The sequence below is a fragment of the Phasianus colchicus genome, chromosome 4, assembly GCF_987193195.1.
Source record: "Phasianus colchicus chromosome 4, bPhaCol1.hap1.1, whole genome shotgun sequence".
Classification (NCBI taxonomy): Eukaryota; Metazoa; Chordata; class Aves; order Galliformes; family Phasianidae; genus Phasianus; species Phasianus colchicus.
This window is the reverse complement of record NC_143439.1, coordinates 27600242-27624471: the sequence shown is the minus strand read 5'-3', so window position 1 is coordinate 27624471 and position 24230 is coordinate 27600242. Positions and strand designations below refer to the sequence as shown.

Here is a 24230-nt window from a genome sequence, read left to right as displayed (position 1 = left end):
AAGCTGATGTTGGCAATTTTGAGATATTTTTCCAATTATCCACAGTTAGTTTTGATGCATGGATAAACACTGAGAAACACAATGTGAATGTAAGGTGGTAGAGATATTGATTTGAATAGAATTTTAAAAAAGATTAAATTATTTTGAAAATACCAATCTGGAAGTTGTGGCAGCAACGGCTCAGGTTGGATCTTCTGTAGAAGTCTGTAGAATGAATTTTGCAATGAAAAAGGGGCATTAAGCTTCCTATGACAGCAGAGAATCAAGGGCAGTGTGTCATACTGGGAGAGACTGCACGCAAACTGCCATTATTCATTGTCGTCTGGCTTTTATCATCCATGCTCACAGCAGTAGAAGTGGCCTTTATAAAAAGCTACTTCCAAACGCAGATCTGAATACAGCTGGAGCCTGGCTGTGCTTTATGGTGTTGTAAAGAAGTATGGGCGTTGCCTTTTGCTGTGGTCAGTAGGTGTGTGAAGGCATGTCAGAAGTGGGAAATGGGGTGCGCTGTGGCTGTGCTTAGGGATAACACTGTTTGCCACAGCAGAGTATCTGGGAGCTGTGCTTTAGATGCTGGATGTGGTATGAGGAGAGCTGTAATCATCTTAAGGACAAGTAAAATGGCATCTATCTTATTCCTAAATTAAGAGTAAATGGAATAATAGGGAGCAGGTAGTATGGGTATGAAGTATTTGCATGTAGGTCATCGTTTAAAGTGTTTCTTAAGACTTGGCTGTGTCCATCCTCTCCTAGTACTAAGTAAGCTAAATAGTTAAGGAAAACTGGTGAAGTAGTGCCAGATCCTTGCCTTTGCCACAAAAGTATTCTTGCCTTCCAGTGTTTGCAGAACCCTTAGAGGTACGTGTGATTGGATGCTTGCAGTAATGAGTTTCTCACAGCCAGTGGGGAAGGCAGGCAGCTTCACAAAGACTTCCCTCTCAATGCAAGGTGAGGGTGACAAGCTGATAACTGGGCCTGGTCCTTGTAATCTCATGTAATCGCTTGATCTTGTCAGGAGGGAGTTCTTGTGCATTAACTAATCATGATATCAGGTCAGCAGTGGGTGGCTGAGGGAAGCAGCACTTGGAGCATAGGATAGAGAACATTTCCTTAAATGATGATAAGGTAATAATACCTAAACTGCTAGGGTTGCTAAGCAGTTAAGTGATAATTGCTTTTGTCTACAGCTTGACCCTTGCACACTGCTCTGTGTTGTGGTGGGCTTTTTAATGATGGCTTTCTTTTCCTGTTTGAAGGGAATTTCAACGCTATAGGTGGTCTGTGTCCGTTAAAAAGACTCATCGTGGTGACTTTTGTCTCCCTTCCCTTTATTTACTTGGATCTGGTACAAGTGCTGCATAGTTCCTCAAGTAACAAATTGAAAAACTCAGAGGAGAGCCTCGTTAGTATTTAAATAACAATAATTGAGTTCTTTTTAGCCTATTAGTGCTTAAGAATAGCCTCCTCTAAGTCCATTACCTCGGGGATGAAAGCAGTATTTGCAGCTGAGCGAGCAGTGTGTACAACACCCTTGCTGCTACGGAGAGGCTTTGCCAGTTCTCTGCCAGGCAGTGGCTTGTGTGGTGGATGCAGGCAGAATGACCTCAAGCTGCGTTCTTGAAATCCTCTTTGCTCCTCAGCTGTCAGTCGGAAAATGTTTCCATAATAGACTCTCCTGCTCAAGCAGTCGGGAATGTGACAGAAATGAGGAATGAAACCCACTGGGGCCCAATTGTTGGAACCAGATCTTTGAGGTCCCTTCCAACCCAAGCCATTCTATGACTTTAAGTCTGCCAGGGCGTGGAGCTATACTTGGCACACCTAGGAGAGATGGCTGTAGCACAGTCGTGTACAGCAAAACTGCATCCTGGAGGAGGGCAGGATTGGCTATTGGACTGGGGCTCTCCCACTTTCATAGCTGCAGCCAAGGGCAGCTGTCAGGCTTTGCTGTCCCAGTGAGCAGTTGGATGCCAGATAGCTCTGTAGTTAGCTACAGGAGCTGGATCTGGTTACCCAGGTCAACGCAGGTAGTAAAGCACATAAATTTGGCTGCACAGAGTTCAATTGACTTCCAAAGTGTTTTGATGTTGCCAGGCCTGGTCCAATCTAAACTTTGAACACTGCCCTATTGTCCTTCTTTGATATCCACTGCCTGCTTGTCATAAAATCACTAAGGTTGGAAAGATCGCTAATATCATCCAATCCAAGCCAATAACCCACCCCTACCTTGCCCACTGACCATGTCTCTCTGTGCATCATTTCCACAGTTCCGAAGTATTTCCAGGGATGGTGACTTCACCACCTCCTTGGGCTGTCTGTGCTGGTGCATCACCACTCTTTCTAAGAATAAATGTTTCATAATATCCAACCTGAACCTCCCCTGATACAATTTGAGGCCGCTAGTGCTCATCCTATCAAATGTCCCTTTGTAAATTCATTGCACTGGATGGTGGTGGCCTGGACAGGCTGAAACTTTACTGATGCTAGCATGGTACCAATAATAGTGGGCAACAAACCTAAAAATCTTGCCAGTGTCTGTATATAAGACTGCGTCCCACCCTTGAGGCAGATATTGTGGCTGTTTCCATTTAATAATAGAGACAAGAATCCCATGAGGTGGATGGTGGCTGTCACTTGTTTGATTGGCAAATTTAAAAGCCTCTTGGCCAGCTATGTCTTGAATATTTGTTACCAAGCAGCTGTGTCAGTTAAAATGCACTGAAACTCAGCCAGCAGGGCTGTGTACCGAGCATCACACAGGAGTGCTTGACACTTTGGTTTTCCTAGATGATAAATTATTTTGTTTGGAAGTCATTTCTTTATTCTTAGCTCTTAGTGCTTTTTAAATCTTTGCATAGATGGGAACACAAGCCTTTATCTTCCATTTGGGGGGGAGGTCATTGAATTGCAGTACAAATGTGCATTTGAAGATGAACATCTACTTGATCTCCTTGAGGAGAATAATATCTTAGCAGTTCATTTTCATCTCTTTCTTAGGGGGAAGAAAGAAAGCTTACAGCAAAGTGATTGTGGACAGAAACTCTTCTTAAGGCTCTCAGCATTGGAATAGTTTCATAATGTGTTCAGTGTGTGTTGAGTCTGGTTGCATTGAGTGAGCTGTCCTGCTGCTTTTCTGGGTTGGCGATGCTGATGTAGAAATTACAATTGTAATAGATAACTAATGAGGAGAGTCCTGAAGTTATAAATATGAGATGACAATTGTCAGAATAGATGCTAACATTTTTACAACATAATTTGATCAATGTAACAGTTATAGCAGCAGCCTTGAATGGGATGCTTTTGTGAACAAGATAATTTAACTCAGCAAATATGTTCACGTAAATGTTTTAAAATGAAAGACAAGATAAATCTGTCTAGAGCCTACATGCTGTAGAGCTGCCAAGCCTGCCACCTGTTTAAGATTTTAACGACCTGTTCTTTATTTAACAGAAAAAGTCAAATTAATGCTGTCATTAACCTTCGCTGAGGCTTCCCTTATCTCAGGAGCTCTGTGATAGCATTCAGCACGTGCCTCTCAGTGGAGCAGCTCTGTTGCTTTAATTAGAATTGCAGCAAGCTGGCAAAGAAGACCGTTAAATGTGAAATGTGTTTGCCTGCAGTTCAGTCATGGGATTCTGCTTTCTGTTTAAATAGGGATGTGGCATTTGTCAGGAGCCCAAGGAGGCCAAAACTCATGTTGTGCTGTGAGACCTATGGGGAATCAGTTCCTTGGTAGTTTCTAATTGGGAGGAGATGCTTTTCTGAGAGTAAACCAAACACCTACTAGGATGATGTATGTGCATGTGAAGAGCCCCTTTGTGTAGGCAGGGACCAGGTAAGCATGTTAAACCCTGTAGGACCCGGAACTTGGGGCTTTGCAGGAGATGGGTTCATTTATGCCTCTACTGTGCATCCGGTGCACAACAGCCAATGTAATAACATTTCTGGGTTTATTTAGCAGGATCCATATTTCCTTTTTAGCTTATCCATGAGGATTGCCTTGCTCAGTGCAAAGCTGTGGGAAGAGCTGACTTTGTCACCTTGTGCTTCCTTGTGTGTGACTCTAAAAATGCAGTGCTGCAGCTTGTGCAGGGAATGGGCATGGTCAATACCAGCTACTGCTGCAGTAGTAGTGCAGGGCTTGTAGGATTAAATACTTTAAAAATAATACTAAAACTTCACTAAGTATCTTCAATGCGTTATTCCATCTTCAGCAGATTTTGAAGCATCTTTTTCCAAAGACTCTAGTGTGAGATGGGAATTGAGCTTTCCCAATTTTCTTCAGTCTGGCCACCAGCCTCCACTAGAGAGATAAAACTGACAGTTTTCATGAGAAACCTCTCCATTTTGAGACATCCTCTGCCCTTTGCATGCTGCCTCCTGATCAGTTTCCCATGCTGATGCCTGTTTCCATTGCAATCAGCAGGCTCAGTAACTCTCAATTTGCCAAAAACCTGGGTGCTGCTGTTGGGGCTCCAGCATAATCATCTTCCCTTGAGAATTTGGTGAACTCTAGATTTGATGCTGTTCTCCTATGCTTTCACTTTGAGGAAAATGAATGTGCAATAAAGTGCATCTAAAAAAGCTTAACACGGGAGCTATCTCTCTTTGAAAAAGAGAGATTCCAGAGCATTGACACCAGATGACTGATTGAAACTGATTTGTTGTCTTTTTAATAACAGCTCCAAGCAGGGAATGCTCCACTGGTTGGAGTGCAATCAGTATGTTCCCCAAAAAGCTGGGGTTTTGTTTCTGCTTGCCCACTGTGGGGGCTTGCTCCCAGTTTCTTTTCTTGCATAAATTGTGGTTCATCTTCCCCTCTGGCAAGGAATACTGCAGTCTCTGCTGTAGACCGTGAAGACCTTCATGCATGTTTATATTTTGGTGGTTTATTAAAATAGCACTGAATCTAAACTATTTATATTAATACTTAATACAGTGTGGAAGGGAGCAGCTGCTGCAGTGCAGTTCATTACACTGGCCTCCAGTCACCCTGCACATATTTTTACCTAAGGCTGGCTGGCACTTGGTGAGATCTCCTGATAGTGCTGCAGAAACCCTGTCATGCATTTATGGGAAAGCAAATCACCGAGGATGTTTTGGCACTTGCATATGCAACTGCCTAAAAAGTTATAGTAAATTCCTGTACAATTGGTTATACTGTACCACCTCCAGTGTTACTCAATGAGAATCCAGATGGTGGAAGTCATTTTTGTTTTCACTCAAATCAATCCTATAATGAGACAGGATAATCTTGAAAAAGATTTCTATTTTCCCCCAAGACATGTTTAATTAAACAGGGTGAGCAGCCCTGCAGCCTTTGGGGAGGGCTGGGCTGAGTTCTTGGGGTGTTAGGGCTTTGAATGGGATCTCCTATTGTGATCTTGTGCCCTAACTGGTGAGATAAGGGCTAGACAAGCCTTTTCCCCAGTTTTCTTTAGTGGAAAATGTGTGTGCTCAAATATCTGAAGCAAACCAGAGCAGTGGGGATGTTCTGTTGGTTTGAAGGGCTCAGGACTGCTGCAGCCCATTGGTGTGCACTGCTTCACACAAACCAGCTTCTGCTCAACTTAGTGCTGGTTTTGAAACTACTGAGATTAGGAGGTATGTCTTGCTTCTTAGGTATCTGGTTGTATAAGCATTCTCTTTGAAAAACATGTGGAGCATTTGTATTAATGAGCTGACATAAATGTGATGGAAAATGTATTCTTAAGCTGAAATTTGCAAAGCCTTGGTCTGTAAAGCTCTTCCTTCCCTTCCTTTCTGAGTAAGAAAGCATTAAGTCAAATTCCACTCCAGCACTGTGCAGTAACTCCCTGATGATATTTACGTGTTTGTTTTACACTGTTTCTTTGTAAAAGCATGTTTCGATTCATAGACACTTCTGTAGTATCTGCTTTGCCTAAGAGTCCAGCCCTTAAGACATCTGTTGTCCTCTTGAAAACACATGCTTTCCAAGAAAAATTCAGAGTTTATATACCACCTCAGTGTTTCATGTAGTGCATTATACAGTATCAAACTGTTTGCTTCACTTTTAATCAGCCAAAATCTCTGCTCAGTATTTAAGTTGCACATTAAAAATGTTTAAGGATACTTTTGAATGCATAATAAAAAAGCTGGGAGGAAGAAACAACTACAGCTCATGCAGAAGCTATAGAAATGCGTGATTCAGATAACTTACAAAGATGAGAAACTTCCTGAGAAGCCCAGTTATAAATAGGAAATAGTGTTGCAGAATAGACAAAGTAGACTACTCCATTCTGAATTCAAAGTAACACCTGAAAAGTAAATAACTCACAAGATACAACTGAGACACGGGAGGTTTAGGTTAGATATTAGGAGGAAGTTTTTCCCCCAGAGGGTGGTGACACACTGGAACAGGTTGCCCAAGGAGGTTGTGGATGCCCCTTCCTTGGAGGCATTCAAGGCCAGGCTGGATGTGGCTCTGGGCAGCCTGGTTTAGTGGCTGGCAAGCCTGCACGTAGCAGGGGGGTTGAAACTGGATGATCATTGTGGTTCTTTTCAACCCAGGCCTTTCTATGATGATACACAGATTGTACTGCATGGGAAGCAAATGGTCGTAAGTGTATCAGGTTGTTTTGTTTGAATAATGTGGAAGACACTACTCCTGGCTCCCTGAGATAGATTTATTGTTAATTTTGTCCTCCCTCAGATAAGGGCCAACTGAGCACGATACACCAGATGCTAGGAACCCAGATAAGATGTGTGAATTGTCTGTGCAGTAGTTGCAGTATCTAGGCCATGCTTATAAAGCATTTATTATATAGACAAAATATAAACAACATACAGATGCTAAAACAACAAGCAATGTAGGCATTAAAATAGAACAACCAAGAAAACTTGAAAGAGAGGAGTACTCTTGCTGTTAAGTCCTAGTATTTTTTCCATGTGAAATTGTAGTTTGTTACTTAATGAAAAACTGAAAAATGATAACTCATATAAGGTAGATAAACTGCATTGGAATGGTCTTGGTAGTCAAAAGGAAACAGATATTTGCAGAGGAGAGAGGAGAAATGGGGTCAGTGGGATCATATTCTCATTTTCAAGTCTCTGCTGCCTTTCTTAACACTGTAAAATTTTAATGAGGTAACCTGTTGCAATTTCAACCCCTATTACTTCCTGACCTGGAAGCACTTCTTCCACAAGCTGGAGGCATGGCAGTACATAGCCTTTTTGGAAGTAAGCTGTGCATGTTGCAATTGTGAACAATTCCACTTCTTGAAGTCAGCATGGACATTCATAAAACAAACAAATCCCAAATGAACTAATTTGAATCATACATGCCTTGCTGTGCATCTAGAGGACCGTGGTGCTGAAGACCTGACAGTTCCCACATTGTGCTTTTGGCTGCTTCCTGTTTCTTGTCCTATTCATTCTGGATAACAGGAGTAGTTTCCATACAGTTAAACTATTTCTCTCATTTGATTTTTCAGTTAGGTATTGCATTCTTGTCTTTTGAGTAGGCTTTACAAGAACAGAGTAGTATGAGTTACCAGAAGGCTGTTAATGTGAGCTTAAGCCAAAAAGGAGCACTGAAGAGCAAAGATGGGAAAAGGATGCTACTGCTAGATGAGAGAATCTTGGAGGTGTTAAATTATTCCTGAGGGCCAGCAGCACTTTGACCTTGCTGCAGGGTGTGCTTAACCATGGTTTTAGTCACTATTTTGTTATAGCTTTCCTGGCAGTATTTGTTAGTGTAAGCGGCATTAAAAGGAGGTTTCTCTTGGTGCTGAACCAGTGTGACTGCATAGCTCCAATGTGTCCCCAAAGTGCTCTTTTGCCTCCCGAGTAGTGTTTTCCCTTGTTAGTGCTCTCCGATTCTCTTCTGGTACCTCTTGCATGAGACAGGTCTTGACGATCTGCTCTGAAAGCCATCTGTAATGATGTGGTGGTTTATTTTTTGTTTTGTTTTCTGATAAGGTATTGCAGTGTTTCTACAGATTCTTAGGTGGTTTTCTCTCTAAATTAATCTTCCCACAGTGTGGTAGTGTAACTCAGTATGAGTCCCACAAAGCACTTGATAATCAATAGCATTTTGGTAATTTTAAATGTTTTGCTTTCCATTGTGGACATGATCCTTTCAGTTAATTGTGGGCATTCAGCCAAGGAGAGAGAATAAATTATCTCCCTGTTACCCTTGCATGCAGTGATGACTGGTTCCCCACCCTTTCAAAATAAGATAAATCAAGATGGCATAGAAAATTCAATTTTAAAGTACCCCCTCCTTTTTTTCTGCCTCTGAGTCCTATCTTGAAAAATAGTTGGCTCAGTATTTAATGGCTGACTTGGTTTTAACCTCCTCAATCACATGTGGTGCATTATCTCTCAGTGCTGCTGTTTCTGTCAAGGCTGTCAATGGAGAGCTTCACGTGTACATGCGAGGCCACACTTGAAAATTTCTCCTGCCAGGTAAGAGCAAATTAGGCAATGAAATCATTTGTTTGGCCTACGTATTCTTAATACTAGAAATCAGTAACTTTTCTTTGCAAATGAGATCTGTATAACGAGCCTTGACCCTCAGTGTTCTGAAGCAAGAGAAGCACGGTGGCTTATTGGCTTTTTTTCTCTGGTGGTAAAACAAACAGTGAGAGAATGGCTCGCTCTAATAATCTAGATTTCTACTAGCAGGAAGGATCTACCAGAGGTAAGACTTTTGCTATAATTGCCTGTCCTCTACAATAGTTCCTTAATGTCCAGTTGCATTTTTGTCTATAGGACAAAATCTAATGTACGTAATGAAACTAAATTTGATTGAAACTCTCATGCATACATCTAATTATGTGCTGGAAAATGAGCTTAGAATGAATTCCTGAGTCCTTAAACTTGGTCCTAATTAACCCTCAGGTGGGAGTGGACCTATTACTTGTGACCTGGGTCACCCCCAGCTCCCTACCCATTGCCTCATACTCCTTGGTGATGAGCCTGGGTAAGAAAAACAAATCACTGCAGGAGGAACTGTGTTTCTCACAGAAGCTGGTGATGTACAATTGAATAAGCTCGTTCGTTAAAGAGAAGCTGGGACAGGGTGGGTAAAGTAGAGGTGCTAAAGCTTATTTAGATGCTGCAGAAAATCTGCTTTGGGTTGGAAAGCTGCTTCATACTAATCCATGATCTGTCTGAAACCACTTAATATAGCAGGTGGAATTTAGAGATGGGAAGACAGCATGTTAAAGTTTGTTTTCAGCAGTAAGGGAGCAGTCATTGCTGAGAAGTAAACGAAGAAAGAGGAGAAAGCTTATGATAATTTCAGATGTTTGTGATATAGTCAGGAAATGGCCACTCATCTCTCTTGCCCTTACAGTAGAAATAAACTCTAGAGGCACACAATGTGCATGAGGCTCTGTTTTTAGGCAAATGTAGTTTTCTGTGGTGTTACAACTCTATTTCATGAGAGCTTTCTTTCTCTTGGGGAACAAAAATGGAGATTTTCTAGTGGTTGCTCAAGGCAAGATTGTTTCATTCTTTAGGAAAAATGTCTCTGAGCACTGAACCATGAAGTGAAATATGTGGTAGGAGAGAAAGGTAGAAATATCTTTGAAAATACCATCACTGCATCCTGGTAGAATTGCTCTCTCCCTCTGTTATGTTAGAATAGGTATTTTGGTGCTCATTTCAAAGCCAACAGTACATGCTATATCACTGCCTTTGGAAGTCAATTTGTTTCTCAATTAGAAAATTAAGCAACAAGCTTAGATTTTTAACTTTGGGTGGAGGAAAGTTCTTTTCAATACTTTTCTTTAGGGCAGTTTCTGGGAACTAAATGGCGATTCTTATTCTTCAACAGAAACTGGAATAATGTATTAACATAGTGGGAGGAGAAAATGTCAAATGCAAGGGAATTTATGCCAGAAGAATGCATGTTGACCACTGACAGAATTTTATTCAACCAACTCTTTTGCACTTTGTCTCTGCCTGTGTTCATTCCTGTTGTGTTACATCCCCCATCTTTGGCATGCTTTTAGTACAACAGCACTTGTGTTTTTCTCTCAGAGCATGTGCAAAACTGCAAATGGCTGCAACAGCTGCAGATCAGTGGCTACATCACCTATGGTAATGGTGCTACTGCCAGATATTGGTTTTCTTACCTGCTGTAAAAACCTATCATGCTCAGAGAACAATCCAGTTCCTTCCTTCTCTTACAGTAACTGTAGCTTGTGACTGTAACTTGCCATTGGTGTCACGTTATGTGTGCAGGAAGTCTGACATTCTGTACCTTTTACAGTGACAGTTCAGAACATTCATATTCAGTAAAACTTTTTTTCATTATGTAGTGTGTGCTAAAGGGACTTGAAACCCATGATGCACATGGAGAATAAGATATCGCCCTAAAGAACTACTTCTCACTTAAATTGGAGAAGAGAACTATGGTAGATTCAGAGTTGTTGGCAGTGAGCAGTAAGGGCATTTGCTTGACTTGAGCTGTTAAATGCTTTGAAGCTTGGTTGCAGCTACTACCCTACTATAGAATTACTACCAAGTAATTGCAACAAATTAACCAATGGATGAGAGCTGTAGGACTGCAACAGGTAAAACAAACAAACAAACAAAAAAACCCCTCAAACTTTGGTGCCGAACCATCACCAGCACTTCTGTGATGTGGTTAACCCACCTCTAGCATCAGGCAACAAGAAATGAGCTTTGTGAAGATCCTCTGTGTTAACAGACAGTGGATAAGGTACCAAAAAATTCCTGGGAGGTTTTCCATGAAAGAAGAAAAACTAAGAAAAATGGGATTAATAAACTCAGCACTTAATTGCAAGATGAAATAGATTTTTATTAATCTTTGATAGAAATTGGGAAGGCAGAGGAACACCTGATATGAATGGCCACTGACAATGTGGTCCTAAAGAACTATAGAGTCTTTAAAGTTGGAAAAGACCTTTGAGATCACCAAGCCTGACACGCTTTCCCCCTCCTGCTCCCCCCAGTCCCACCATGCCACATTTCTGTGGTTCTTCAACATCTCCAGGCATGGTGTCTGCACCACCTCCCTGGGCATCTTGTGCCACTGCATCACCACTCTTTTTGAGATTTTTTTTTTTTTCTGATTATCCAACCTGACTGCTTGAGTAGCTTTTCACATTAGGTGGCAGGAAGCAAATGGAATGGTTAAGCCTTGTAGAACTGGTTTAGAATAAATACAAAAAAACATATTGGGTAGGAAAGCAGTTCTTCATCTACCTATTTGTTTCTTGAATAAAATCCCTTTGGTGGTATTAAAAATCAGTATATGTAGCTGCTATCTTGCATCTTAGCATGGGAGCTCCTTGTCCCATGAGCTTCCCTGAGAAAAATCTGGTGCCTCCTGTATGCTGATGAAGAGTAAATCTGCTATGGGAAATTGAGCTCAAACAGAGAAGTATGGCAATAATAAAATAGCGAAGCACCAGGTTGCTATGCTAGTCTGTGTCATGCAGCATGCAAAGCAGAAATATCACCTGTCCAGCTTGCACAATACACTTGTGGTGACCATTCTGTCCCTTCTTCTATACTTCCATGTGGTGCTCATCTGCTGAGCTGTGCTTGAGCGTTGCAGTCTGTACTGTGAGATGTTCAGCTGATTAGAATGAGAAGCTGAGCTTGATGTGAAGCAATGTGAAACTTAGTAATTTTGAAATGCTTACATGCACTAATACCCAAGTCACAACATTTTTTTTTCCTCTGGAAACCACCTTCATATTTTATGCACAAATGAGCATCTTGCACAATGTCTAAGGCTTTAGAACTGCTTTTCTCTGTATAGGAAGAAGACCTAAAGGAGAAAAAGCAAACTTTAGCTGGCTGAACCTTCACAACTCTGTGCCAGCCTACACTGCTCAGTTTATTGAAGCAGTAAGGTTGGAGCTGATGCTTCACACTGGGGAAGTGCTGCATGGGGAAGGCAGATAGATGGGTGTGAAAGCAGACAGAGAAGTGAAAGAGCACACTTTTCCCCACTGGTCTGTTGCATTCAGGTGCAGGTTGTTCACACAACTATTTTTAATTAAAAAAAAAAAGTACTTATGTGCATATGTGTGTATATATATACATATATTTCACATGGTTTGATTCCGGTAATAGATAGAAAAAGAGTAAAATATATTCAAATGACAATTTGCTTTATGCTTTATATGCTTTCTTTCTAAATCACAATAGTATTTTATATGGCATTGCTATATGGGATCCCTTCATATTAGTTCAGATGTCACGTGGGATTTAGGCTTTACCTTTTAGTAGATGGAATGCTAGAACTGTGAAATGAAGGAGATGAAGTTATAAATGTTATGACTGTTTTCTTCTTGTGTTCTCGAAAATCTGTTCTTGTGACAACTTGCTGTGAAGTAAATATTGAAAAGATTTTGCATCAAAGAATGGCAAAGCATCACATCCCATTGTAATGAGACCACAGCATGTGTGCTGCTAATGAGCGTACAGCAAAGTTAAGTGCAGTTTTCATTTACTGTCTCATAAATTGATTTGTGTTTACAGTGCTGCTGGCTAGGTGTTAATCTCATGTTTTTGTTTAATTGAATAACATAGTGTGTAATTATCCAAAGTGTGTTTTCTGTATTCGTGGACACAAGCTCCTGAGCTGCTGAAAGTTGCTCTTGAGTGAATGTTGGGTGCAGGAATGAGGGAAAATGTCTTTGAGGTGAGCTGCTGGGCCTGGGTGCCTACTGCTTTTAGGACACACAGTGAACAGTGAGTGGGTGCTGCCAACACAGCCTCAGTTTCCCCTGCTCTCAGTAAAAGCTGTTGGTTGTAGGGGGTGCTCTTTGGTGAAAAGAGTGCTATTCTCTCTCTTTATTTTTAATTCAGTCTTCTCATTTCAGCAACTGTAAATATTTTTGCTCTTAGGGAAGGTCATAGCAACGAATGCTAGATATCAGAATATGCCCGCCCTGCAGCATGAATGTAAATAGTAAAAAAATCTTCATAGTATCAAAAACTAAAGAGATGGGGAAACAACCTAACGTCAGTATTGAATGCCTTAGTTGATGAAGATGATCTATGACTGTTGGCTTTATCTCCCCTCAGACTAAGGAAATAAGCTGCCCAGGAGCAGCAGCACATGCACGCATCCCCCAGTCACAGGAAAGAGGAGCGTTTGTCTATCACAAGCAAGGTAGCAGTTCTGACCCTATATGTGATGTTGTTTTCTTCCTTAGGGTGCTATCTTTCTGCCTGGCAACAGAGTAATTGAGCACCCCTGCAATGAAGAGAGTCCAGGAAAGTTCCTTTTTGAAGTTGTTCCAGGTACGATATTCTACTCCTTGTAAAGACTTTGCGGTTGTGTTCTCAGTGACGAATGGCTGCATCTGTTCAGCCAGAACAGAAGCTGAAAGTGATTAATGATTCAATTAAAGGAAAAAAAATTGGTTAATTTGTTAATACTTTCATTCATTTTTTTTTTTCCCCTGCATACCTCTGGGCAATGCAGGAAAACAATGTGGTTTTTATTTGTCGATGTAAATTGTGATTGCTCTGCTGTGGTACTGAGCAGAATACCAGCAGTACAAGTGGGTTCTGTAATTATTTGAAGTAGAACTGGTTGGTATGGAATGGAGCCTCCAGTGGTAACAGAGGGATCAGTAACTTGGCACAAACAGCTTTTTACTACTGTGTATTTGCTGATGGTACTGGTGCCATCACCTGATATTGCTGCCTTGTGCCTATGGGTGGTTAAATTGATTGAACACCACCAAACATTGCTGCTTTGAAACCCTAAACTTGTTTTTAACATGTTGGGTTTTTTTGCATTGTTATGTGTTTTTCTGGGGGTGGATTTGTCTACAGAACATTGTTCTGCCAACTGAGTGGTAATCCTGAGTGTGTATATTATTGGAGCAATTTGTGAGGGGTCTCCACATCTGGTTAGATCACTGTGTTTATTCAATATATTCTCTTAATCCTCATATTATGTACTAGTGTACTTTCCAATTATGGCTATTTAATAGGATAAATTGAGGATAACGTTTATGGAAACAAATCTTTGTGGTCTTAAACTGGAGAATGTCAAGTTACAAGCTTGGCTGTCCTGACCAAAGCATGGCAATTCTTATATATTGTAGAAGCGCAAGTAACGCAAAATAGATTTCCAGAGTGGGGAGAGCATCCACTCAGAAGGTAAGGAGGAGCAGCGCTAAGCTAAGCGGAATCTGCAAACACAGCTCAACACAGAGTGTCTTTATTTTTCTTTTTTTTATATTCGGTGAGGAATTTGTTCATGAAAGCTATGTGCAATGAAGGGTAAGTGTGCCAAGAAAACAAGCATGATATCTGTTTGTGAGGTTTCCTTAGTGCTCGCTCCAGCTTGAGTTGATCATATTTTGAACTGGGTTATCTTTTTCATGTGCTGAATTAAACCTATTGATAAATTTGCAGGTCTGGTGTTGGCTAAAATCTTGTTTCCACTGAGAAGAGTTATTTTCAACAGAAGGAATGCTTTTTCATGTCATGTCTTCAGGTTAAATAATTTGGAACACAGGCTGTCATCAGTATTTGTCTGGTAGGGTTTTTTGGTTTTGTTAGCTTAGTCCTGAGTATGAGATTTTGAATTTGTTTAGGGTAGTACCAGTATATTTATTGTTTGCCCCTTGCTAATAACTGTGCAGCTATAGCAACTGGAGCAGTTCTCCTGATGTCATGAGAAAAAAAGTTTGGTATAGGGGAGTTGAAAATGAAATTGAGACCTGGGCTAACCAGGAAGGCTGATCAGTGCCTGTGAGAATATTGTCAGCAGATGTCAAATGAAGATGAAACGAGTTTTCCTCCCGTCGTTTTCACCATTGCTCCTTAAGGCCAGTAGTGTCAGCATTTTCCAACAGAGCTGTTTGTCACCAGGATGCTTGTACTGACTCCATAAAAGCCAGTTTTTGAGGCAGGCTGTGACAACTGGATGTAGTTTATTGGATGTAATCGAGAGAAATATATTGCAGACAAGGTTTTCCTTAACCTTTGTTCACTTATGTAGGAGAGAACAACTACGCAGCAGCAAGATGTTTGCAGGGTTTTTAATTGTCAGCCTAACTGCACCTTGTGTGTAATGTACAGCACTGAGGCTCACTCTCTTCTTGGAACTATGTTCTATAATCCCTTAGGCAGCAGTGACAAGTCCTCTTCTTGTCTGCTGCATCTGGGGGCGGCCTGAAAGCTTGTGTGTTTGTTTGTTGGCAATACATGCAAATTATTTTGGGAATGTATGTGGGAGTTGGTTTATACTGTGAAACTAGTTCTCTGTACATAGCTGTGTCTGAGGATGAATGAAAGAAACAAATGTGTGGAAACAAACATCTTGCAGTCTTGTTGGTGCTCTAATTACAATGCAGATGCTTTGATTTTGCATTTTCAAAACATTCTGTTCATTCCTTAAGTCATGGCATTGTTTAATGCTTAAAGTTGTTCTTTTTTCTGTACTGATTGTTTTACAGGGGTGAAACTGCCTCCTGTTCTGCCCCAGAGTCCATGTGACCACAAGATGACTAATGACTTATTAACAGCCTCTTGTGCTCAGTGCAGTGGTTCCTTTAGGTTTTGGAGATGACTTCTAAGTAGGAATTCAGTAGTGAGTGACTGCATGGGTTTGAGATGAGAAGTTCCTGTTTTTTCAGAAGGAGGCACTTGTATAACTCAAGTCCATCCTTCAGCAGTGTGTGGGGAGCTTAGCCTTCCCTGTGGGATTTTCACACAAGACTGTGTGTTTGGGGTTCTCTGGGTTTCCAGGTGTTATCAGAAGGCAGATTGGGTGAGAGCAGCACGGAGAGCCTTGTTGTGAGGGCCAGTGGCTTTCTAAGGCTGTGTGTAGGTACCTCTGGGATTTGAATCCTGGTCTCCTGGTGCACATGTGAAGCACCACAGTCTCAACATGATCTGGGACAGAGTAATTGCTTGGAAGTGATGATGTTTGTTGAATGGGGAACATGGTGAGTGTTATAATATTTTGTTAGAGTTGTTTAAACTAAAACATAAATCTCCAAATGTCGTTCTTTATGATCCTTATGGTTCTTTTGCTTTTAAACCTGGTATAATTGTACTGCGACTTTGACAACTGGCAAAGTATGGCAGTTCAATGTGTGGATGCATTTGTACTTTGATAGTACTGAGTTACAAAGTCACTTGACTGGGAACAAATGGGAAAATCAGTTGTCCGAGTAAGACTAACTTCAGAGAAAAATGCTTACATGCTGACATTACTATTACAAAGTGAGGAAGCTAAGTTAAAGCACACTGAAGTGGTGTGATGTTCTCCAGCAATTTTGGTGTGGATAAACTCTTAATGGTTCCTGCACATACAGATTTTCAGAAAGCAGTTTGAGTTTCTCCATAGGCGTGGGGAGCAAGGTGTTAGGTTTGCTTTGTGGTACTAATTGAAAAAAAGGCCTGGCAGATTGCTGCAATGACAACTTCTGCTTCTTTAAGTAGAAGGAAATATTGAATATAAATTGAAACAGGACATGAGTGTAAAATACTTCAGCTACTTTTTCAAATGCTTTAACTGGACAGATTGTTAAACAAAACCAGTTTCAGTAGACTGCTATGTGCAAATCTGCCTCAGTTTTGACAATGGTATTTTTCTTAGTGATACTGTTCAAATGTTTGGCTGCTTTTACATCTCAGCTTCCCCTCTAAGAATTACTTTCAGGTAATTTAGAAATCTGCAGTAGGTTTCACAAATTGGTGTTAGGGAAGTGCTCCCAGCTGCTGCTATGGAGAGTGCCCTGCTAAGTAGTTTGAGATTATCTTGGAAAACTTGAGCTGCTGCTGCTCACAGCATGTTTTTTGTCTCTCTTCTGGCATGAGATTCTCATGCTGCGCTTTCTCAGAGCAGTGAGTGCTATTTCATTGGGCTTCTAGGTGTACATTGTGGACTTGAAGTCTTTTGAATACAGAGCATTTCTCCAAAGCAACGGAGCTTTATGAGAGAATCTCTGCAAGGGAGTGAAATATTAATTCCAGAACTTTGAAATCATTAAAATGATTTTTTTATTAGTCAGAAAAAAGAAGTGTCTACAGGCCTTTTTTCTTCCTTTCTATCATCTTTTTTTAATTGCATACCATCTGGCAAATGAAGTTTTCTACAGACTGAGTGTTCTGGTAGGGAGCGTGAAGTGGTTACAAGTCTTTGATTTTTTTTCTTAGGCTTCCTTTATGTAAAAGATTGGATAATAGACTTTTTTGCTTCTATTGCTGCAGCATGCTTTCATTCCTCAAAGTTAATGGTTGCAGTTCTTCTTTTTTTTTCCAATTCCAAGTGGTTTCATTTATGTAGAATATCTGTTTTCTATTTGACTCATCTTGGACAGTTTAGGTTTGTGTGCTTGTGGCTGACAGTTGGCAAGAGGGAGCTCCATCCCTGAGCAAACTGTTGGTAAACAGGCCCCTTGGCCTCCACCAGTGCATTGGGAGGTACGAAAAGATATACATCTGCTGGTGTGCTGTAAAGTGGTTGAAAACTCTCTGGCTCCTTGTTGATAGTATTTGGCAGGTTAAGCCCTTTGAGGATTTCACCATGAGGTCTTAAGCAGCTGCAGTGGGAAGGCTGCAGAAGATGTTTCTTGCTATCTAGTGTTTTTTTTATCAAGAGTTCAAGGCCTGGAATGTATGGATTTCACAAGTTCACTTGTTTTTGTTTTTCCTAAGGGATGTACAAGAAAGACAAAACAGACGTTGTGTATGAATTTTTTTCTTGAACAAACAAGTGGTTTTCTTTGCAATGCTCTCATGTACCTTAGGTTGGATATTGATTTTGACTGTCTTTATCTGTTGATCTGCAATGTATATATTTTAATGCTTAGAAAGCACTATACAGTTTCCTTCTGTAATGTGTATGAGAAGGATGCAGTTCTTCAAAGGCCAAATGTTGTGTCCAGACCTGATGCTGATGTTTTAAAGACGTGCTGCTGCTAACAAGACACTTCAAAATTTGTTTTAGCTTACTGTATCACAAAAACACTTCCTGCAACCTTTATTTCAATACTATTCTCTACTGATGTAAATATTTGACAGTTCTAGTAAAACAGGATTTTTGTGGGATGACAAAGACTGGACTCTACGTGGAGGTATTAAAGAGGCAAAATTGTTTCAGATTTCATTTAGCCAGTCATGCTGCATCCTCATATCTCAGGGATGGAAGTACTTTAGAGGGTTATGAGTCCTGATGTTTGGAAAGAGAGTTGTTTCTCATAATCATAGAGTCATAAGTTTGGAGAAGACCACTAAGACTGTCAAGTCCAATGCTCAACCCATCCCCACCATGTCCACATGCCCTTCAGTGCCACATCTACATGGTTACTGAACTCCCCAATGGATGGTGACTCCACTACCTCCCTGTGCAGCTTATGTTAGCACCTCACCATTCTTTCTGAGGATTTTTTCCTAATATCCAACCTGAATCTCCCCAGATGCAAAGTAAAGCCATTCCCTCTCCTCCACCCACCTCCACCTCACTAAAGATATATAGCCTTTTGAGAAGTAAGAGGCTAGAATTCCCTATCTCATCTTCTTAGGATTAAATGCTGTGTCCAGTGTGAGGATACGTTCCTATGTACTAAGGGTAACTTTCCTGAAGGCACAGAGAATGTTAGGAACACAATGCACAGAGCAAATTCTCTCCATTTGGCTCCAGGAGAAAACTGTGTACGGAGAGGAACTCTCGCTGCAATTTGTTGCACAGATGATCTGTGTTCTTCACCACAAAAATGGCTAGTGCAGCACTGATTTCCTTCTCTGCAGGATACAAAACTCAGATTGAGTCTAAAAGTGGTCAGCTCTGACTTGTTTCTTGTGCTGGATTCCTGTCTCCTCCAGCTATGACCCTGGTGGATTTAATTGGTGCTGCCAACAAGATGGATGCCTCCCCCTGTGTGCACTGACAGTCAACAGTGCCTCTTCATTAGCTGTCAGGAGCACAGGACCTCAAGGACACTGCTGATGTTGCTGGCTGAACTAATTGTGCCTCTGATATCTTTTTAGAGGGAGCCGGTAGGTAGTTTAATCAAAGGGGTACTAGATATTCACTTCCTAATGAAGATCTGAATGCATTGCTGTCCTTATTAAGAAATTTCTTCAATATGTATTTGGTAGGGAGCCGCCTCTGTGTGTGCAGAAATGTTACCACGCTTTGTCTTGCTGATGACCTTTGAAGGAATCTGTACCACACTCAAGCTGCAGCTTTTTTATCTGACCCTTGGAAATGTGTGGAGTCAGTGAGCCAATGAAGTAAAGCCAGCAAAGGTTAATAGTGTTGGTTCTGGGGCAATATACTCTTAATATGAGCAGCAACTATCGTGATGCACAGACGTCTGACATGCTCACAGTTGAAAACTGAAACAAAAAAAAAACAACACCCAAACCATCCCTGATCCTACAGACCTGTGAAATGAGATGGTGGGTCATGCCATCAGGCTGTTGTGCTGGCATCATAAAATCTGCTAATGTCAAGCTCGGTTACCTGCAGGTCAGTGCATATAATATACCTTTTAGCTATGTTTTTTTCCTGCCTCTGTTGTCATGACTACTGAGCAGTGCTGAGAGAAGGCGCTGAGTTTGTCCCATCTGCTTTTAAAGCCAAAGGAATAAAATCTAGATGATAAGGCTGTTTAAAAGAGGTAAGGAGCCCTTCCTAAATGCCTTCTCTGAAGCACTCAGTGTGTGAAGAATAGGCAAGTTACTGCACTCTTATGGCTTGGGTGCTTAACTCTGAAGCTACTGAAACATAAGCTGTCACAAATCTATGTATATGGAGCCTGCTATCTCAATTCCATTTTATCTTTGCAAGTACAGATTATAAGTTAAAAGCATGTATATTTACAGTAGCAGTGGTTATTGCCTGCTTTCTGAATGCTATTGACTTGCTAAGATCTATTTTGGAAACTTGTGATAGATGAAGCACTTCTGAAGACTTCTGAACACTTGCAGATTTCATGGACTTTCCTGCAAAGTAATACCACTTAATTTTCAATCATCTGTTCTCAGTGGCATTAATTTCATACAGCAGAATACTGCACAATTGCTCTGAATGTGTGCAGATTCTTTACATTGCTATTCTGAACTGAAATGTGGATATATACAATAAAAGTTGGAAAAAAAAAAAAGATTTTGAATTGCTGTTTCTACTTCAGAAGTAGACTGCTTATGTCTGTTGCTGCTCAACACATGATGTGTGTGATCTGATGTGCTTGTTTCATAGATGAAGTTTGCATTAATGTGCATTTGGGCAAGCTCCTATGTGCAGCCCACAGATGTCACTGAAGAGTTTGGGGCATAATGGCATATTTAAAAGTTTGTGGCATAAGAGCAACCTTCAGTGTCAGGTTTGTGGTATATATCTTCACTATCAATACAGCTGTATGCCAGATTTGCATTTAGGGAAGATATAGCCTGTGTCACAAAAGTTACATCTGAGGACATGGCTTATTCCTACCCCATTTTGAAAGGTACAGCAGTGATGAGTTTCTCCACCTCAGCACTATTGCTAGCACACAAGCTTAACCAGGAAGAGCTCTTGATAAGGACTGTGTGGGGGTGAAGGTAAATTAAGCCCTGGGTGCATGGACTGAATGATCTGTGAAGCTGTGAGTAGAAGCTACACTAGATATTCAACAATGTCTACATTATGTGCATTAATGGAAACACATTTTCATTAGCCAAAAGAACCATGTGTTTTGGCAATTCTGTGTTAAGGCAAACATTGTCTCAAAAGAAACATAATTATCTCTGTAACTACAACAGTAGTCTGAACAACTAGTACCTTCATTTGTTTTAAGCTTCAATGTATGTCCCCCTAATACTGACAAACAGTCCACTGTGGTAATATGAGGTAATAGGTACATTACATACAACCCTGTGCAGGGCTTCAATTTTTTCCTTGTTTTGTGTCAGCAACATACTTGACATATTAGAAAGTTCAGCTTAGAACTCAAGTTTCCCAAAAGATGATGGAAGTTGAAGTGAAAAGGTAGTATGACGAAAAACAGTACTAAACTAGTGCTAATTTGGGCACTTTGAGAAAATGTTTTATTAGATCTCCGTGTTGCTGTTTCTCTTGGTGAATTGCAGTAATGATTATTTTGCTGTCTCTCTGCTAAAAGAATAGAGCATCAATCAGCTTAAGTCACCGTGCAAGGTTCTACTCTTGTAAGATAATGTTTTTATTATACTTGTCTGCATGCACCTTCTGTATTTGATTATTAAAAGATGATCTGTACTTAAGGAATGAAAATAGTATAGGAAGGAGTAAGACAGAACTGCTACTGAGGGATACTCTGATGAACAGTTGTGCAAGATGTGGTTATTTGTAGGCTATTGTGCAGATGTTTGAGCTTCTGCAGTGGTGATAATGATGAAATCCTAGTGTTTGCCAGTGTTTTTGGCTAGAACATCTGCAGGTGCAAAAGGTAAATGAAAATGTTGTATCTTCACTATCAAATAGCTGCAAGTACTCCACTTGAGATGTTAGGAAGGAGAGCAGGTCACTTGCCCAAAGATGTGTGGGAAGTTGTGGCTGAGCCTGTAAGCAGATCTTGCCTTTAGTTACTGCGTGGTGTGCTGAGAGTTGGTGCCGTGAATGTTGGAGGGGTAAGGATGCAGGTAGCAAATTCGCCAAAGCCTATTTGTCTCTAGAAGTAGTAAAGTTGAAATAGAGGGGCCTGCATCCTTGAAATATAGTATTATTTCGTACTTAGGCCATCTAAGTGAAAATCTTTCCTGAAGTTTTCGGACCTTCAAGCCATTTCACCTCTTGTTTTTTCATGTGCTTGAGTGTTGCTGCCTGAACTCATCCTCTGCACTATGGCTGTAGGAGGCTTGGAAGTTGTTTCGTCTTCATTCAGCCCCTCTGCAGGCTATTTCATCTTCCCTCTTTTCCACTGCTGGTGCTATGGGAACATTGATCCTTACTTAAAATATTTTTGTTCCTTTTCAGTTATGCATTAGAGAACACAATTTTTAAGCCCTTGGCTTGCTAGTTTTACTTTTTTGACTACAGCAGTCAAATGTAAGGCTAAAAAAGAATTTCTTGGTATCTGTCAATTTCATAGTTACCAAGTAGTGGTAATTGGCGTTGATTTGTTATTCAGCATGGTGAAAGACAGACTACCTGACTTATTCCCTCCAACAGAAAAATGTACCTTTCTTTAGGATGTAAATGTCCCTGCACAGGATGACGCTGCTTCATTTCTCCTTGTGGGGTTACAGCTTGAACTGTTCCCTCTGGGGGTCACTGCTGATTAAAGCGTATCTTCTATAAAGCTAGCAGGTGGGACAGTTGGGAGATCTTGATCTTCTGTGCTGCATTTCAAATCTCTACAATATTCATAGGTTGAGAGAGCGGTTAGTTTTTTCTGTTTTCTGGCAGAAATACCAAGAAGCAGCATGCGATTGATGGACATTTGTGAGGAACACTTCAAACCACAAGCACCAGGCTGTTAGGTCTTAATGAGGCTGGTTTGCGATTTACATGATGATTCATGAAGGAATAATGTCAGGGGGCAGTACTGGATGGCAGTGTGCTGACCAAGCAGGCTTTCTTGGTGTGGGAGGAGATGAGGGCTGTAGCAGGCTGTACCCTGCGGATGATGTTCCTGGTGTACTGTGTAGGCCGTGAGCCCCTGCGCAGCTGAGGCGGCAGAGGGATTTGCTTTGCAAAGGGCTCCTTTCAGGGGCAACGATGGAAAATGTGACAGTGGGGAGGAGGGAGAAGGCGAGCACCCAGGGAAGGCTGATCTTTGCAGCTTGCCAATGTGGGGCCCCAGGGGAAGACTCCATCTGCTGCCATTTGGCATAGCTCAGCCGTCAGAGCACAGAGCGTGCTATTGTCCTCAACCATGGCAGGAGGTGCTGGCACTGAGCCTGCTGGGCTGCTGGCCTTGGGAAGGGAGTGGGAAGGATGGGGTGATGCTGCAGGAGAGGGTTACAAGCTTCTGACACAGTGAGCCAGGAGCAATTGTATCCTACTTGCCCTTGGGAGCTCCCCATGTGTGGTAGGATAAGGTGCACATCAAGGATGGTATGCCATTAGTGCTCTTGGTAATGTTAAAGACTAATAATAGGAAGTTGGTACAGTCTGATGAGAGATAAGTTGGCTCAGTGCAGACCTTGCTGAACTTGAGGAAAGGTCCTCAAATGAGGCTGGCTCCACAGGGACCTGCTGTTCTTCAGGACAGAATACTGAAGTCCAGTTCACATCACTGCTGTCTCTGAGAATGGACTTTGCTTTCTAAGAACAGAGAAGAGGAGTGTGGGCTCAAGGAGAAAACTCGAGTTTAGTGCTTAAGCTGTCAGCTAAATCTTTGCTCAGAAAGCAGAGTGTCAGTGTCTTAGCTATGTGAACAAAATGATGTTCAAGGGGGGAAAGAATATGCAGCAGGCAAGCCAAACCCTAAAATCAAGGCCTGAGAGAGTAATGGCTGGAACTGAGAAGAATGAATAATGGAAATGAACACTGAGCTACTAAAAAGACAAGTAAAATGAGTGTTTACGCTGTAGAAAATGCAATAATTTGGGCCATGTCCTTTTCATTTCCTTATCAATGTGAAGTCAAGTTAAGCCAGACCAGAAGGCAAAAGGATCGTCATAGAATGAAACTCATTTACTAAAGGTACACGTACATCTGTGCGCTGTCTTTTTCGCAGTATTGCAGAGGAGCATTTGAGAAATGGTGAAAGAGAACCAGGCAGGAAGAGCAGCCTACAGTTTATTATAAGCTCGTGATGGATAAAAGCATGTTTAGCTTCCATCTGTTCTGCTTCGGATGATGGCTACAGAAGGGTCATAGCTTTGGCAGTAATGAATATTTGAAATGAAGGCCATTTTTAGCTGTTCCAGTTCTTTTTCCCGTTCTATTTATTGGACATCCATTTCTCTGAATGATATGTACTGCCAGATACGCTGCAGGTGTTTGTGAGCTACAAGCGTTAGATAACATGAGGCACTCCCTGTCTTGCCCTCTTCTACTGCTGAACTTGCTACAGGAAGGACAGAGTGGGAACAGTGGGTTGTTTTGGCACTCTTCAGGTAGTTAATTTTGCTTTCCTGGGAGTATATGCATAATTTTCCTACATTTTATATCTGTGCAGTATTATACAGAAAGTGTAGCTCGAATAATAAAGCAGCTAGCTGTTCAACTACAGTCACATGAAAAATCAATTACTTGCCCAACAGTATGTTTTTTATGATTGCTTAACTGTAAACATCTAATTTTTTGTACATTTCTGCTACTACTTGATCAAAAG

At 41.1% G+C, this 24230-nt stretch overlaps 1 protein-coding gene across 8 annotated transcripts in view; it reads left to right on the top strand.

Moving 5' to 3' along the window:
* Nucleotides 1-24230, top strand: part of ARHGAP24 (Rho GTPase activating protein 24) — a 199959-nt gene that overhangs the window by 87893 nt on the left and 87836 nt on the right. For 7 of the 8 annotated variants that reach the window (XM_090138997.1, XM_090139000.1, XM_031596669.2 and 4 more), the window contains exon 3: nt 13170-13257. The exons of the other annotated variant lie outside the window; for it this stretch is intronic. In XM_090138997.1, the coding sequence (XP_089995123.1) occupies nt 13170-13257 (88 nt within the window). The remainder of the gene's footprint in view (nt 1-13169; nt 13258-24230) is intronic. 8 annotated transcript variants of the gene reach the window in all.